General features: G+C 40.4%; 1 protein-coding gene across 1 annotated transcript in view; it reads left to right on the top strand.

Moving 5' to 3' along the window:
• Positions 1–14038, top strand: part of DAPK3 (death associated protein kinase 3) — a 47887-nt gene extending 33849 nt beyond the window's left edge. Inside the window, exons 6-8 of the mRNA XM_073597253.1 lie at positions 2025–2177; positions 8720–8765; positions 12814–14038. Of these exons, the coding sequence (XP_073453354.1) occupies positions 2025–2177; positions 8720–8765; positions 12814–13347 (733 nt within the window). The 3' untranslated portion in view covers positions 13348–14038. The remainder of the gene's footprint in view (positions 1–2024; positions 2178–8719; positions 8766–12813) is intronic.
• Positions 14039–16559: the final 2521 nt, after the last annotated feature.

The raw sequence follows: 16559 nt of genomic DNA, 5'->3' as shown, positions 1-16559 counted from the left end.
AGATTGTAGACCTGCACAAGGCTGGAATGGGCTACCACACCATCAGCAAGAAGCTTGGTGAGAAGGATACAACTGTTGGAGTGATTATTCTCAAATGGAAGAAATACAAAATAACCATCAATCGCCCTCAGTCTAGAGCTCCATGCGATATTTCGCCCTATGATGAAAAAAATGCTGACTATGACTCTAAAAACACCATGCCTACAGTCAAGCACAGAGGTGGAAACCTTTACACTTTGGGGCTATTTCTCTGCTGAAGGTACAGGCCGATTTTGTCGCGTTGAGGGGTCATGTATTGTAAAATCTTGGATGAGTACCTTCTTCCCTCAGCCAGAACACTGAAGATGGGTCATGGATGGGTCTTCCAGCATGACAATGACCCAAAACATACTGCCAAGGCAACAAAAGAGTGGCTCAAGAAGAAGCACATTAAGGTCATGGAGTGGCCCAGCCAGTCTCCAGACCCCTTAATCCTATAGAAAATTTATGGAGGGAGCTGAAACTTGGAGTTTCCAAGCACTAGCCAAGAAACCTTAAGGATTTAGAGAAGATCTGTAAAGAGTGGACCAAAATCCCACCTGAGATGTGTGCAAACCTGGTAACCAAGATACGTCTTACCTCTGTGCCTGCCAACAAGGGTTTCTCCACCAAGTACTAAGTCATGTTTTGCTTGGGGATCAAATACCTATTTACTCACTGAACTGCAACTCCATTTATAACATTTTGTATCATGTGTTGGTTTGTTTTTTTTTGTTTTTTTCTGGATTTTTGGTTGATATTCTGTCCCTATCATCATTTAAAATATGCCTACAATAAATATGATAGACCCTTCATTTCTTTGTAAGTGGGCAAACTTACAAAATCTGCAGGGGATCAAATAATAATTTTCCCCACTGTATCTCAAGTACCCCATTGATATGCAGATATTTACTCCTAGTGGCTTTGTGGTTTAAAATGTTTACTCAAACCATCCCTTAGAGCAGTGGTCATCAACCCTGTCCTCAGGGCCCACTAACAGGCCGGGTTTTATGTATTACCTTGAGGAGATGCAGACTAGAATATTTCAATCACTGAGCACTGATCACTGTGATGTATTTGAGTTATCTTGCAAACTTGGCTTGTTAGTGGGCCCTGAGGACAGGGTTGATGACCACTGACTTAGAGAAAACTCTATGCTGCAATGTTCAAATGTCTCCCTTGCAATCTGTTGAAGCTGATAGCGCAGACTGTCCTCAGTCAGCTTCTTCTATAGCCAGAGAAGTCAAGATTAAAGCTCCCCATCCTGACACCCGACATGGAGGTCTCGGACACCCAGCTGCCCAAACCCCTTCTATCGCTTCTATTACATTACCGAGAGCCAGGAGTGAAAATGTAAACCGAATCCCAGCTGCTATAGCAGCCATGTGTTTGTTTACATGCCTGTGCTGCCAAAAGGGGTTACAAGGCCACGTCAGAAAACATTTTGAGGATATGGAGTTAAAATATGGCGCCACTGAGGTAGTTACACTTTTTTTTTTTTTTGTTCTACGTCCTGAGTATGGTTGTCTATGGGTATAGAAAGGGCTACAAATATTGTGTACTAATTGGTGGAAAATGAATTAATAAAGCTGATACACTGGTATCTAGGGGATTGATGAGGATTACGATTCATATTGTTATAAAGGTCCCCAAGCAAGTTTTAATTTGTCGCAGATTTTTTTATCTAACAACCATTACCTTGTTTATCCATGACACTCTGTCTGGAATATATATTTGACCTGAGCAGGTGGGTCACATGATTAGTTTGCCTGGGAAAGTGTTTTGCTCTGGCAAAAATCCATTCAGAGTTGGCATAATATGACCGTGTGTGTGTGTGTGTGTGTGTATCAGTTCGAGAAAAACCTTGTCTAATACTGATTTGAAATGAAAAACATAAATGAGAGTGAGCTTTATTACACATCTGTTTCCTGTTCCTTGTCCCATTATAATTAATGTTTTCATCTGAAATTTGATTTATTGAAGTGTTTTCTATTTTCCACTACCAGCCTGAGTGGAGCATCTCCCTTCTTAGGAGAGACAAAGCAGGAAACGTTGACCAATATCTCTGGTGTTAATTATGATTTTGATGAGGAATATTTTAGCAACACAAGCGAACTTGCAAAAGATTTTATCCGAAGATTACTGGTCAAAGATCCCAAGTGAGTAGTTTAAAAAAAAAATTATATATATATATATATATATATTGTGAATTGTGCAAACCTACTAATTTGCTGACCTGCTAATGTTACCCAGGAAATATGACATGATCATTGTTAGCCAGGACAAGGTCCATTATCGCCCAAGGTAAAGTTGGTAAAATGCACCCCCCCCAACAATCATCAATAAAGAAAGTGTTTGTAAACCCTAACAAAGGTATTTTTTTTTTTTTTTGCTACCTTTTTTGGTTTGCTAATTGATTTTAGTGCTTTGTAATATATTTAGATAAGAGCAAAAACAAATACTTGTTATCAGGTCAGACACTCAGAGCTTTCCTGTGTTATTTCAAGAAGTCTAATTGATCCACTAATGGACTGCAAAATCAATACTGCCTGTGTTGTAGTGATAAGGACTAGAGATGGGCTCGGGCGTGTTCGGGATCCCACCTGCCCGATCCCGCCAGGAAGCCAACACTGCACACCGCTAATCGCAGGCAGTGAGACCTTTCTTGATCTGTGCAGCTGCGGACTGGGAAATGTCTCACTGCGCTGTAATTAGTGGTGTGCAGTGTCGGCTTCCTGGCGGGATCGGGCAGTTGGGATCCTGAACACGCCCAAGCCCATTCCTTATGAGAACCGTTCAGTAAAAGATGACATGCAAGACAATGTGTATGCAATGGAGAGAGCTACTGCACGTTTTTCCCTTTTTATTTTGCACCAACATACTTTAAGATACTCTTTGGTCCCTGAACCAAAGCTGATTATGTATTCTTCTGAATGAAAGCACCACTTGGTACAAGGACTTTAAGCAGAGTTTTTAGCTTAAACACTTGAGGCTTCTACGGGTTCACATTAGTCGTCAGCTAAGTCTGCAGATTAAAAGCTCTGACTTCTGATCTGCATGTTTGTTCCAGACATGTGTTTATTGCTGCCATAGCCTGTTGTGCGTCACTTTCTAAAATGGTCTGTCGCAACCATAAGCATAACCTGTGTCACTTTTTGAGGAGCAAAGAACACAGGACATCTGCACTCCTCCTGCTCAAAGTCAACAGCCTCTGCATGATTAAGGTCGCGAGTACTCCACAGGAGTTCCCTCACACTCATGGAGGATGTCAGGCAGTAGAGAAATGTGACTAGTGGACAGGCCAACACACATGGAGCAACACATTCTTGCCAAAATTTATAGATGTAATCGGGCCGGTCTGTTATTGCATCACTGCAAAAAGGAGAATTTTTAGCATAGATAGACATCAAGGATGCATGTAACTATTTCTCCGCCAGAATCAGAGGTTTCTGTGTTTTGCAGTGGTCCAGCAGCACTTCCACTTTGTGGCTCTTCGCTTTTTGGCCTTTCCATGACCACTCAGCTCTTTATCAAGTACTTGCCCTGATTCTGGTGCTGCAGTGCTCTTGGTAAATCCACATTATTGGATATCTGGGTGACCTTTTTTTTTTTTTTTTTTTTTTAATGATCGCTTGCCCCAACACAGGTGGCTATTGTGTGGTGTACAAAACAGGCACTTTAGTGCTTTTGGCGGATTCTCAACCTATATAGGTCTGCGTTTGATTCAACCCACCGTTTTGGAGTAGTCTTTAACACTACCCAAGCCCAAGTGTTTCTACCTAAGGAACAAGTGTTGACCCTCAAAGCTCGTGTCCAGACCCTGCGCTCCAAAAAGCATCCTGTGGCCTGATTTTGCATGAGGGTACCAGGCTTTATTGTGACCTCACACTGCTTAAAGCTAGAAAATCGACCTCTCAAGTTTTATTATCACACTTTGAAGGCTTACTTTGCATGGTCTGAGACATGGATATATCACTCTAGACCAGTGATGGCGAACCTTGGCACCCCAGATGTTTTGGAACTACATTTCCCATGATGCTCAACTACACTGCAGAGTGCATGATCATCATGGGAAATGTAGTTCCAAAACATCTGGGGTGCCAAGGTTTGCCATCACTGCCCTAGACCAGTGGTTCTCAACTCCTGTCCTCAGGACCCACTTACAGGCTAGGTTTGCAAGATGACTGAAATACATCACTGGTGATATCTCAATTGCTGCTCAGTAATTGCAGTAATCTAGTCTGCATCTCCCCAGGGTAATACTTAAAATCTGGCCTGTTAGTGGGTCCTGAGGACAGGGGTTGAGAACCACTGCTCTAGACGATAATTTGTGTGGGATGTATCTTGTCCTTCCTCTAATCTGGGCTTGACCAACATTTGGCCTTGAGTACCCTGACGGGTCAAGTCTCTGCATTGGCCATTCTGTTATGCCGTGTACACACGACCGGACTTTTCGCCGGACTGAACCCCAAAGGACTTTTTGACGGAGTTTCAACTAAACGGACTTGCCTACACACAATCACACCAAAGTCTGATCGTTTCGAACGTGATGACGTACGACCGGACTAAAATAGGGACATTCATAGCCAGTAGCCAATAGCTGCCCTTGTGTCCTTTTTTGTCCGTCGGACTAGAATACAGACAAACGGATTTTTGGATCGGGCTCGAGTCCATTGGAAAGATTTGAAACATGTTCTATTTATAAAGTCTGACAGATTTTTCGATTAGAAAAGGTCCGATGAAGCCCACACACAATCGAATTGTCCGACGGATTAGTTCCGTCGGACCAGTTCGGTCGAAAAGTCCGATCGTGTGTACATGGCATTAGGGCCGCTGACTACTTATTCTCTGGTAAAGAACTTCGTTTAAGAGGTGGCTCACGTTCCTCCCCCTGTTCATACATGTCTCAGCTTGGGATCTTAATTTGGTTCTGTTGGCTTTACAGAAGTCTCCCTTTTGAGCCTATTCTAGATTCTTCCTTACTTGTAAGTATAGTTTTTTTTTTTTTTTTTTTTTTTTTTCATTCTTCTATCACGTATCACTATTGTTATTTTGCTATGCTTGCTATCACAACAGCAAGACGGGTCTCAGATCTCGCAGCCTTATTCTCTAAAGAACCCTTCCTTTTTTTTTCATAAAGACAAGGTGGTTTTAAGGCCCTGAGCCTTGTTGCTCCCTAAGGTGGTTTCCTCCTTCCACCTTAATCAGAACATTGTCCTGCTCCAAAGAACCCAAAAGAGATCTCTCTACATTGTTTGTTTTAGATGTAGTTTGCAAGATTTTCTTTCAGCCACTGTGTCCATCTGAACCTCAGATTCTTTTTACCCTGTCTGCAGGGTATTGCAAGGGCTGTCCTGCATCCCCCCCCCCCCAATCTCTAGGTGAATTAGGCAGACTATCACTAAGGTCTATGCCTTGAAGAATAGGGAATCTCCTTTCCCTTTGAAGGCTAACTTGACTGATTTTTAGTATGTGCCTCATGCGCTTTTCAGCACCAGGCATCTGTTTCTCAGATTTGCAAGGTCGCCATCTGGTCTTCTATTCAAACGTGTTTAAAGTTTTACCAGGTGAATGTTTACGCCTCTGCTGACGCTAAACTTCGGCTGTAAGGTGGTTCAAGCTTCTCATTGAATTAGGAACATGTTTCCTTTGTTTTGGGCCTATTGGCTTTGTTTGCTGTGTTGCCTATCCCTCTGTTGTATTGCTTGGGGATGTTCCATGGTCAAGATTTAAAATGGCCTGTGTTCTGTGCTGTACAATTAAAAAAAAAAAAAAAAAAAAAGCATTTTTGACTTGCCCGTAAAATCCTTTTCTTGAAGTACAGGACACAGGCCACCCTCACCTCTGTCCTGGTGTTTTCAACTGATTGCATGCTAAAAAAAAAAGGCATTGCTGGGAGCGGGAGGGATTATATAGGCTTGTCTTACCAGCTTTGTTTGCTAGTGTCCTCATCTGAAAGTGACAGCATATAACCCATGGTCAAGATTGTACTTTACTCCCAGAAAATGATTTTGCAGATAAGTCACCATAGCTTTGAGAACTGTACCTGGACCCTACCAAGATGAATATGTGGGGCCAGCATGTATTGTGCCTTTAAGCACTGGACTCCACTAGAGGCACCCACCTATACACACACCATGCATTGTGATGAGGCAGCGGCAGAGTGCTTTTTACAGTTCTAGAGTCTTGATCCACCTGTCTGGGGTGAAGACCCCTTAGGGGGTATGCCTTTCCAGAGGGCATATAACCTGGGAGAGGCCTCATCCTTCTACCAGTTGGCTTAAATGGCTAAAATCCCCATGTTTTTATTGGGATGATTTATTCCAGTTGTTAGTTGCCAAGTGGTAGAAGACATCTGTGGTAAGCCAGGACCTTGCATTCTTATGGGAGCCTAGGTGTGCTAGAGGGGTTAACTTGGTAGGAATGGCAGTGACTATGTCTCTCTTTGACAGTGAAAACTGATGACTGCAACCATTTTGTTTTAATCTATTACCCTGCCTTGGGCCTGGGCATACCCCAAATTTAGTTGAGCCTACTGTGCATGTACACAGCATTGGAGAATGCTGTGTACATGCATAGTAGACTCAACTAAATTTAGTTTAGCACCCAGCACTGGCTCGCTCACTCCTCACCACCACCACTTCACACCACTGCCACTGTTCTGTCTTGAGCTCTCTGCTGCTTTAAGTGATGATCACGTTCAGTGGCCCAGCAGGCAGTACCCTTAGAGTGATTTCCTAACATACATATACATGGTGGATAATAGGTGTAAGGGTTGGAGATAGTCGGTCCTGACCAGCTTCCGCTTAGCTAGCAGTTCAGGAGGGATACCACCATCACCCCTAAAGGCCCTGACACAGATAATTGCATCACTCCTCATGGTCCTGATTAATACAGTGAGTATCAGTCTGCAGAAAAGGATATCGTTTCCATCATTATTGATGCAGTCCACACATGTCTAGATCTGGAGCTGCCTCTGTCGGCTGCTTCTAAGGGGGCTAGCCTTGGTTCCCTAGAGAGCCATTCACATGTTAAGATTTTTCCAGTACATTCCCTGTTGCAGCCAGTCCTGTGTAGGGGTTGTATATTTATATATACCAGTAACACACAATGGCCATATACATAATTAATAAATGCAATATATAAATTAAAATTGAAAAACCAAGATCTCAACCAATGCATATGTACCAAATCATGTAAGTGAAAGAAACATTAGTGTGTGAAGTCCACACTTAGAAAAATATGTGCACTTCACCTCAAGTGACCATACCTTTTATGCAAACAGAACTCTCACCAGAATTGTATGACCTATTATTGCTAAGCAGGTCATACAAAATTTAAGATGCAATACTCCCAGCTGGCCACCAGGCGTCCCTCTCCTCCAAATAGGATTACAAGTATAGGCTCCCAGGCAGAATTGTAGTGTTTCCTAGTGGCCACCAGTGGATTTGACAGCTGTTCATGCTTGAGAGACAAACTTTACCAGATCAGTTAGTGCTTCTTGGGCTTTTCAGCATCATTAATCTGCTTTAGATTAAAGAAAGCTTCCACCTGGTTTTCTGATAACACTTACAGTAGTTATGTTGGATGTGCAGGCCTCAGCTAGCCTAGGCTTTGGTTGTAAGTCCCTTCAGGTGATTCTGTGTGTTCTGTTGAGCTGCCTCTGTTAATCTGTTTTTTTCTTTTGGGCCCGTTAGCCTTTTGTTTGCTCTGTTTCCTACCCCTCAGTTGGACTGTTTTTTTTTTTTTGTTTTTTTTTTTGTACATTCCATTTGCTCTAGAATACTTCATCATGTGTCCTTCAATGATTAGGAAATAGGATTTTTGTCTCACCTGTAAAATCCTAAAAGTACATTACAGGATGGGCCTTCTGTTCCCATGATTCACTTCTACTGTTGTTTGATAACAAAACTAAGGCATGCTGGGAGTGGGAGGGGTTATAGTGGGCTTTTCTTACAGGTTTGTTTGCCAGTGTCAAATACCTTGAAGATGGCAGAATGACCCATTGGATCCAGAATGCTTTATTCTGTGTCTTGTAATGAACACTAAGAAAAGGATTAGGGCTGCCTTTTGGGGAAGGCTACAGCATACTACAAGTCTGGGTTTCTCAACCAGGGTTCAATGGAACTATAGGTTTCCTCCAGGGGTTGCTAGGGGTTCCATGAGCAATGTCTGCCTGTCCAATCAGTTCCCACTGACACCATTAATCTTTTTAGCGATTTGTAAGGGAGTAATTCTTCCCAGTGTCCACAAGTGTTAGAAGCATTGTTCCCGCTGACTATCCAACTCGTGTATCATGGGTTTTCGATATAGTACCTTTTTAGCAGGGGTTCCCAGAGACCGGAAAGTTGTTTTCAATAGGTTCCTCTGTGTTGAAAAGGTTGAGTAAGGCAGCTACAAATGTTTTGAGACTACCTCACACACATATCCGCAAGCTCAAGTATAGGGCGTTTTAATACAACAAATTACTGGTAACCACAGAATTGAAAAACAAAGCCACTGTATAGAAGGCCTTTTTTAAGTGCTAAATGGTCATTTTGCTTGAATTTATCTTTTGCTTTTTCTTCTTTGGGACAAAAGCAATTTTAAAGGTGGTTTACTAAAGTATAAAATAGAAACGTCTCAAGCACATGACTGAATGCTTGAAGTGAATATAGATTAACTTTGGTTTAGTTAATTACCCATATGAATATTGTTTCAGGAAACGGATGACAATTGACGAGAGCTTAGAACATTCATGGATTAAGGTGAGAATGAACTGAAGGCTTAGTCTAAGGAGTTTTTTTTATTTATATTGCCTTTAATTCTGTGTGTTTTATCCATTATAATTGAAAGCAAAATGTCTTGTCTAAAAGTATCTACCACAAGATGCCTCCTTTTATATTTTTTGTTATCTAGAAGTCCCTTCTCTGGTGCAACTTTGAGACTAGTTTCTTTATTTTACTAGCAGCTGACTTCAATACTTAACCCTGCCAACTGCCATTCCCTTGCCCTGTGAGTGTGCCAATATTAAAAGGCACTCCATAAATTCTTTATAGAAATTCTCTCTCTGCTAACATGAGCCAGAAGGGAGCTGTATTTTTAAGGAGGGAAAAAACTGAATTCCATGTTTGTGAATTTGCCCTTACATCCATTACATCCTTTACATCCAAAATTTTAAAAAATAAAATAAAAATAACATGCCATACATACATTTTAATTCTGAAAATTCATACAATAAAACCTTTAGTGTAAAAGTAATTTTTTGGTAATTAAAATGTAATACAACAGAGGCTATCATCGAACGAAAAATGGCTACAAAAAAAAGTCTGGACTGTGAGAAATTATTACCTTAGCCACTTAAGCCCTGGAAGATTTGCCCTCTTAATGGCCAGGCCGTTTTTTTGCGATACTGCACTGTGTCGCTTTAACTGGCAATTGCGCGGTCATGCGACACTATACCCAAACAAAATCGACGTCCTTTTTTTCCCACAAATAGAGCTTTCTTTTGGTGGTATTTGATCACCTCTGCGGTCTTTTATTTTTTTGTGCTATAAACAAAAAAATGACAATTTTGAAAAGAAAACAATGTTTTACTTTTTGCTATAATAAATATCCAAAAAAAAGTTAAAAAAATTCTTCCTCAGTTTAGGCCGATATATGTATTCTTCTACATATTTTTGGTAAAACAAAATGCAATAAGTGTATATTTATTGGTTTGCGCAAAAGTTATAGCGTCTACAAAATAGGGGATATATTAATGTCATTTTTATAGTTGTGTTTTTTATTTTTTACTAGTAGTTGCGGGGATCTGCGTTTTTTTTTTTTCTTTTTTATTGGACTGCGACATTGCGGCGGACAGATCAGACACTTGACTTTTTTGGGACCGTTGACATTTATACAGCGATCAGTGCTAAAAATAGCCACTGATTACTGTATAAATGTCATTGGTAGGGAAGGAGTTAACACTAGGGGTGATCAAGGGGGATGGGTGGGACTGCCTGGGGGAGGAGACTGATCATTGTTCCTAAGCAGTAGGAACATCTGATTAGTCTCTTCACCCCTGACATAACAGAGATCTGTCTATTTAAATTGACATACCTCCGTTCTGTCTCTCTCGGGAGCAATTGTGGGTGCCCGGCGGACATCACGAAGTACAGCTTCGACGGCTCGCCCAGGTGAGCCAACCTGCCGCAGTATGACGGCGGCTGGTCGGCAAGCAGTTGATAAGAAAAAAAGAGTAAACCAGTGTACCAAGCTATAAAGTGATATCGTATTTATCGGCGTATAACACACACCTTTTCCCCCTTAAACTAGGGGGAAAATCGTGTGTGCGTGTTATACACCGATGTAGGCTGCCACCGAGGGGAGGGAGGGGACGAGCGCTTGCATGTACTCGGCTCGGCTCGCAGTCAAGCTCAGTCCTGCCCCCTGGACATCTCCTAGCATTGACGTCCCGGCATTGGACCGGCGTTATGTCCATCATAGGATCCAGGTCAAGGGGCGGGACTGGGCGTGACGCCGAGTGCACAGGAGATCCGGCTCTATTTTGGCAGCACTCGTCTCCTCCTTCCCTTTGGTGGCAGCCTATATTTCGGCAAGGCTGCAGATGGACACTGAGCAATACTGCAGGTGGGCACTGATTAGGCTGCAGAATGGGCACAGATCAGGCTGCACTGAAGCTGCAGATGGGCACTAATCAGGCTGCATTGATACTCACTGACCATTATTTTGCTTCACAGTGGTTTATTTTTTAAAAAAAGGTTTTTTTTTTCCCCTGAAACTTCCCTCTTAAATTGGGGTGCGTGTCATACGCCAATAAATATGGTAATTATAAATAAGATACAGTATAAATTACATTTTTTTACAAACATATGGATACTGCATTTGTTACATTACTTATTTTTTGCCTAACAATTTTGAAACAACATGCATGAAAGACCATGGTACACCCAAATAATAGCAAAAAATGCCCTCTGTCTCCCCTATATAGCTGGAAGAGTTTGTAACCCACATAGATAAGTTCTCTTCCAAGTGGAGACATATCGATCCCGTTTAATAAAGATCAGCCCCAAAAATAGGGTTTATTAATCAATGTCTATATAGGGCCTTCCAAAAGGAATTGGTTAGAGACGCAACCTTTTTACAGATGACATAACTTGCATCTGCCTCCATGCATTGGTATCGCATGTTATTGCACAATATCTGAAAGTGTGTGTGTATGTGTGTAAGACTGCATAGGGAATCCAAACCTACTCCAAGGAAGCAGTCATTCAGTCTTCCACTGAAATTTAACAGAGACATCCATTCATTCCCATGTATGGTTGGTAAAACAGATTGATGGCAACATATAAGAGCACAGCAGCTAAATTAATTTTAGAAAAACCTGCCACATAGTTCTCATGCCATTTGCTTGTTTAAATAATTACAGCAGATCAGAATGACTACCACATATGTAAAATATGTAAACCATCACATAATCTTCACCTGTTATAAAGGCGAGTCTAAATGAAGGATATTGTGGACAGAACAGACGTATCCAGCCCAGGAGGCTTGCCAAACGGTGTCCAGAAGAATGTTAGCTGTACACTACAAAGGATGTCCTACTTATATGTAACATAAATTGCATTCTATTGCCCAAATGTAATATAAATAGTATGGATAATTTCAAATAGCAAAAGGCTAGAAAGAGTCATTAAATAAATAAAGTAAAGCAAGTAAATAATTAGTGTGATTGAAAAAGTCATCTCCAGAATGTTCCACATTGAGTCATCCACAAGTGCATTTCAGCATGACCCAAAACACCAGGCCAGTGTTGTTGGCCCCACCTGGTGGTGTCAGATGTGCTCCTAATTATTGAAACAAGCAGACAGCGGGAACGTTATTTGGCAGGTATTTCAAACCTAGATATCGTTGCCATGGACTTCTATGTTGCTAGCACTCTGCTTTAAAGTACCACACACTGGAATGTATGTATATTTCTGTTTAAACGTTAGTGGAATACAGCACTGAAGAATTGCATCCTTGAAGTAGGTTTGGCCATGTGAATATCTATTTAGCCTTACAGAACCTTTTCTATATAGGTACTGGAGATTTTAAAGGTTTGCGCAAAAACATGTCATACTAGTGCATGAAAATGTTATCATCCTTACATCCGTGTTTCTGTAACCATTTTACTTTTGGAAGGTACTGTATAGACCCTGAATAACAAACCTATTTTTTTGAGGGATGATCTTCATTACCTGGTTGCTAACATGGGTAATAACACCAGGGGTAGATGGTCCAGGGAATATCCGAAAGCCTCCTGGGGGATAAGGAAGGCATTTTTCCCCACTGGAACAAATTGGATCATGCTTTATGGGGGGGGGGGGGGGGTAGACTTCCTTTTGGATCAACAGTTCCGAAAATGGAGGTTTTTCTATTTCTTGTTATTTTTTTAATTTTCTTCTCCATCATGAACTAGGTGGTATCCTTCTTCCCTCGTCGTCGTCGTTTTTTTTTTTTTTTTTTTTTCCTTTTTTGCAACTTACTGTTTTACTTACCTCCCCTCTGTATTTCCTTCAACATTGAAGTCCTATGATATAATATTTCTTTATCATATATTGCTTTATTGAAAGATCCTGTTTGTGCATCATAAGTATTTGCTTAGTTGCCAACCTTTTGGTGCTCATTCACCAGCAAGCAGAGTCCTGGAGGTGAACCTCTAGCTCTACAGTTAGGCAATATGAATTGCATAATTTACATTAGTAAACTTGTAGATTGTACTAATAAAAAAAACTAAAATTAGTATTACTCTTTCTTCCTTTTCCTAATCAGGCAATAAGACGCAGGAACGTGCGCCATGAAGATAGTGGAAAACGCCCTGAGCGCCGGAGATTGAAGACGACAAGACTAAAGGAGTACACAATTAAATCTCACTCAAGCATGCCTCCTAATAACACTTATGTGAACTTTGAAAGATTCAGTCATGTGCTGGAGGAATTGGGTGCAGCTGAGGATGCATTGCGAGAGCTGCAGAAAAGCCAGAATACCTCCCGTGAGGATCTTTGTGCCCTGCATTCCATTTATGAGGAAAAAGAAAGCTGGTATCGGGAAGAGCAGGAAGGTGTAACACGGCAACTGATAGGACTAAGGCAGGAGATGCAGCGTGGTGAAGGGCAACGTTCTCAGGTTCAGGAGGATATAAGGAGTGCAATGCTTGTTGTGAATGGCTTGAAGAGAAGAATGGGACGTCTAGAAAATAGATATGAAGCACTGGCTGCCCAGGTCAGTGCAGAGATGAGCTTCGTTGAAGATCTTCTTAAAACAATGGAGAGGCCAGAAGATGAAGGTCTTAGGGGTGTGTGCTAGGCTTGCCTGTAGGGACACAGCTGCCCCTTCTCATTTAGATAACGCTAACTAGAATCAGCTTTGGAAACGCTATATTTTTTCACCCACACAGACTGTTATATCTTCTACATTTTACCTGTATAAGGATGTTGTATGATTCCATAGAGAAGTGAAAGTTATGAGCAAGTAAGTGTTTGAACCATGAATTGCAACTGGGGAGAAAAGAAAGTGACATAAAAGTTGAGGTATTTGCAGGTACATTGCAGCAAGGACTAAATTGGGGTTGGTGGTTTAGTAAGGAATGGGCTTCTAAACTATGTTTTTTTTAAACTTGTACTTCAGTAGATTTGAGTCTTAATTTTTTATTCTATTTAGGTAGAGTGGGTTAAAGAAGGTTAGAACCTGTGTCGGGTTTGCTGTTTCCATAAATTAGATTTCTAGAGTGACATAAAGGGGGTGATCAACCTGAGAACACAGACCGCAATACATTACTTACAGAAGTTCTAAACTTTCCTCCCCTCTAAAGGAACATATGTTTTTATTGCTGCTTGTTCCCCGTTAGGAGGATTTCCCCTTACTTCCTGTTCTGTCAATTTTAAAAGTAAGGAGATTTTCTCTCCCTTTTGTGTTTTGACAACTGTCACACTGGAACTGAGCAGAAATCTCCCACATGACCCATACAAACAGCAATAAAAAGTTTACAAATCTTTTACCCTTTCATGTTTCTTTTTAACAGCACTTGGGCGGTTTTATTTTTTTAGCGAAAGCTGGAGTTTGGCTTTTAGGTAAGAGTTCATGCGCTATTTTATATTCATTCTGAAAACTGCTTCATGTTTTCAATTCTTTTAAGGATTCTGTTTTCATTCATCTTGGAGGACCAGTCATCACATTTTTCCCTGTTGTGTATATTTATTAAAAAAACTAATATTATATATATATATGTGTGTGTATGTATGTGTGTGTGTATATGTGTATGTGTATGTGTATGTGTATATATATATATATATATATATATATATATATATATATATATATATATATATATATATATATATATATATATATATATATATATATATATATATATATATATATGTATGTATGTGTGTATATATATAATAAATCTGTAATGTTTTGTCACTTTTTGAGTTAAAACACTTGATAAAAATAAAGCAAGATTAGAGACTGGTTGTTGGCTAATAATATTGTATCAAAAATTGTTGGTATAAATGGCGCCACCAATAATAAAATTGTGCAAAAATAATTATAAAATATGTGACAGCTGCCCCTATAAATTGTGAAACACACTTAACACTGAAGAAATAAAAAAACAAAAAGATCTGCACACACCTGCATGAGTTAAACTACAATTGTTTATTGCCTAGAAAAAACACCAATCCCTATGTCCCCCTATAATTTTGGCCAGAGGCAAAAACCCCCCCAAAAAAAGAGAGAAAAGGTGGGTTCTCCCCTATGGTCTACCCCTGCTTAACAACTAAAAACACAAACTGCGTAAGTAATATGAATGAAAAAGACTCCCTCACAAAGGGGGGGGGGGGGGGGGGGACACGGACGGACGGACATGAATCACACAGTCTGCAGACCTAATCCCTCCCCTAATATAAAAACACCCCCTTTATATATACCTAAAAAACACATAGATCACCCATAGGACCAAGGTCATGCTAATAAATCCTAATGTGGGGCAGTGTGTTCCCAGGAAAGCGGTTGTATGTCACTGTCCCACACTGAAATAGGGCACAGCCTGAGATACACTGGATGATGCCCACCCGAGAGACTCCCCGTTGTCAGTCAAGAAGTTGAATGCATGTATGATACATCCTGCTAATAGTCTTATCCTGCTGGGTAGTGTGTAGTTGAAGAAGAGGACGTGTATTCAAATCCTCCAAGGGCTGTATGCAATGACAAGCTATTTAATTCTCAGCAGTAGTACTAATTGCCTATTTTATAAATCTGAGACTATTCCCACAGCCTGCAGGTAATTCTCACGATTAATCCTTAGTACACACATATAGGTTGTATAGTAGCTTGACAGTCACTAATTTTATACAACTTTTCTCAAGATTAGATTGAAGTCCATCTGTCAGTGTATGGCCAATCGTTTCCAATTGCCAGCCAAAATGATAGTAATCCTTGGTATTTCAATATACATCTGTATATGTAATATTGGCTCCTGCTCTACCCACATTGAAAATGAACTGAGCAAAACACTGTGCTGTGCAGCAATCTCAGAGTATTACTAGATCTGAAACCATGTTCATAAATATTTAAATAAGAATGGAACAGTCCTCACAGATACATTGAACGTAACCACAAACAGGGTTCCTGCAGCCTTCAGGTAATCTCTTAGTATGGGTTACTCACGGATCCAGTGATTCTACAGAGATCGTTCAAACCTTGAGTCGGGATCGATCTGTATCTGTATATCCAATTGGTTAGATGTTCAGAAAAGCTGTTCCTTTTCCGTTGGTTGTTTCCTTGTTTTCCTATCTGTTAGCACAGTGTATTGAAAATAGAGGGAGGGCATTTGTAGTTCTCCTGCGGGAGTTTTTATATAGCCAATGTTCACAATGTCCTATCGCCAATCCTCTTCCCAAATCCTTTGGGGAATGATGGGGAGTCAGACAGGAGGTAGTTGTAAAATAACCATCCAGGCAGAAGTTTTTCTTCAGGCTTGTGCATCGTAACTAAGGTCATTAGATCATTATCGTCAATAGGGTTGACCTACGGTAGGTAGAGAGACGGCGGTGCTCGTCCCAGCGTAGAATTTACATGTTTTGTTCCAAGGGGCCGGAACTTCATCAGAACTCAGATATCTCAAAAACAACAAAACTTTAAAGAAAAGGAAAAGTCCTTTGTGCTATTTTAAATACAAAGTTCAATGTTACTGCATGGGATGGAATGCAACAAATGCAGTGACATTGAACTTTGTATTGTATTTTGTATTGAACTTTGTATTTAAAATAGAACGAAGGACTTTTCCTTTTCCTTTTTTTTTGTTTTTTTGTTTTTGTTATATTGTATATGATATATACAGTTTTTACTTTTTTTCTTTTTCACAAATATTTACTTTGATGAAAAATCACATGATATTTGTATGTAATGTGAAAGCATTTCATGTTATTTGAAGTCACAAAATACACATATGGTTAAAAATTAGGGTTTGTGAGACACAGAGATTACACAATATGTAGGAAGATTAGTGCCCACTT

The sequence above is a fragment of the Aquarana catesbeiana genome, linkage group LG01 (assembly GCF_042186555.1).
Source record: "Aquarana catesbeiana isolate 2022-GZ linkage group LG01, ASM4218655v1, whole genome shotgun sequence".
Taxonomy (NCBI): domain Eukaryota; kingdom Metazoa; phylum Chordata; class Amphibia; order Anura; family Ranidae; genus Aquarana; species Aquarana catesbeiana.
Note: the sequence above shows the minus strand (reverse complement) of the source record. Positions and strands in the feature narration are given on the sequence as shown.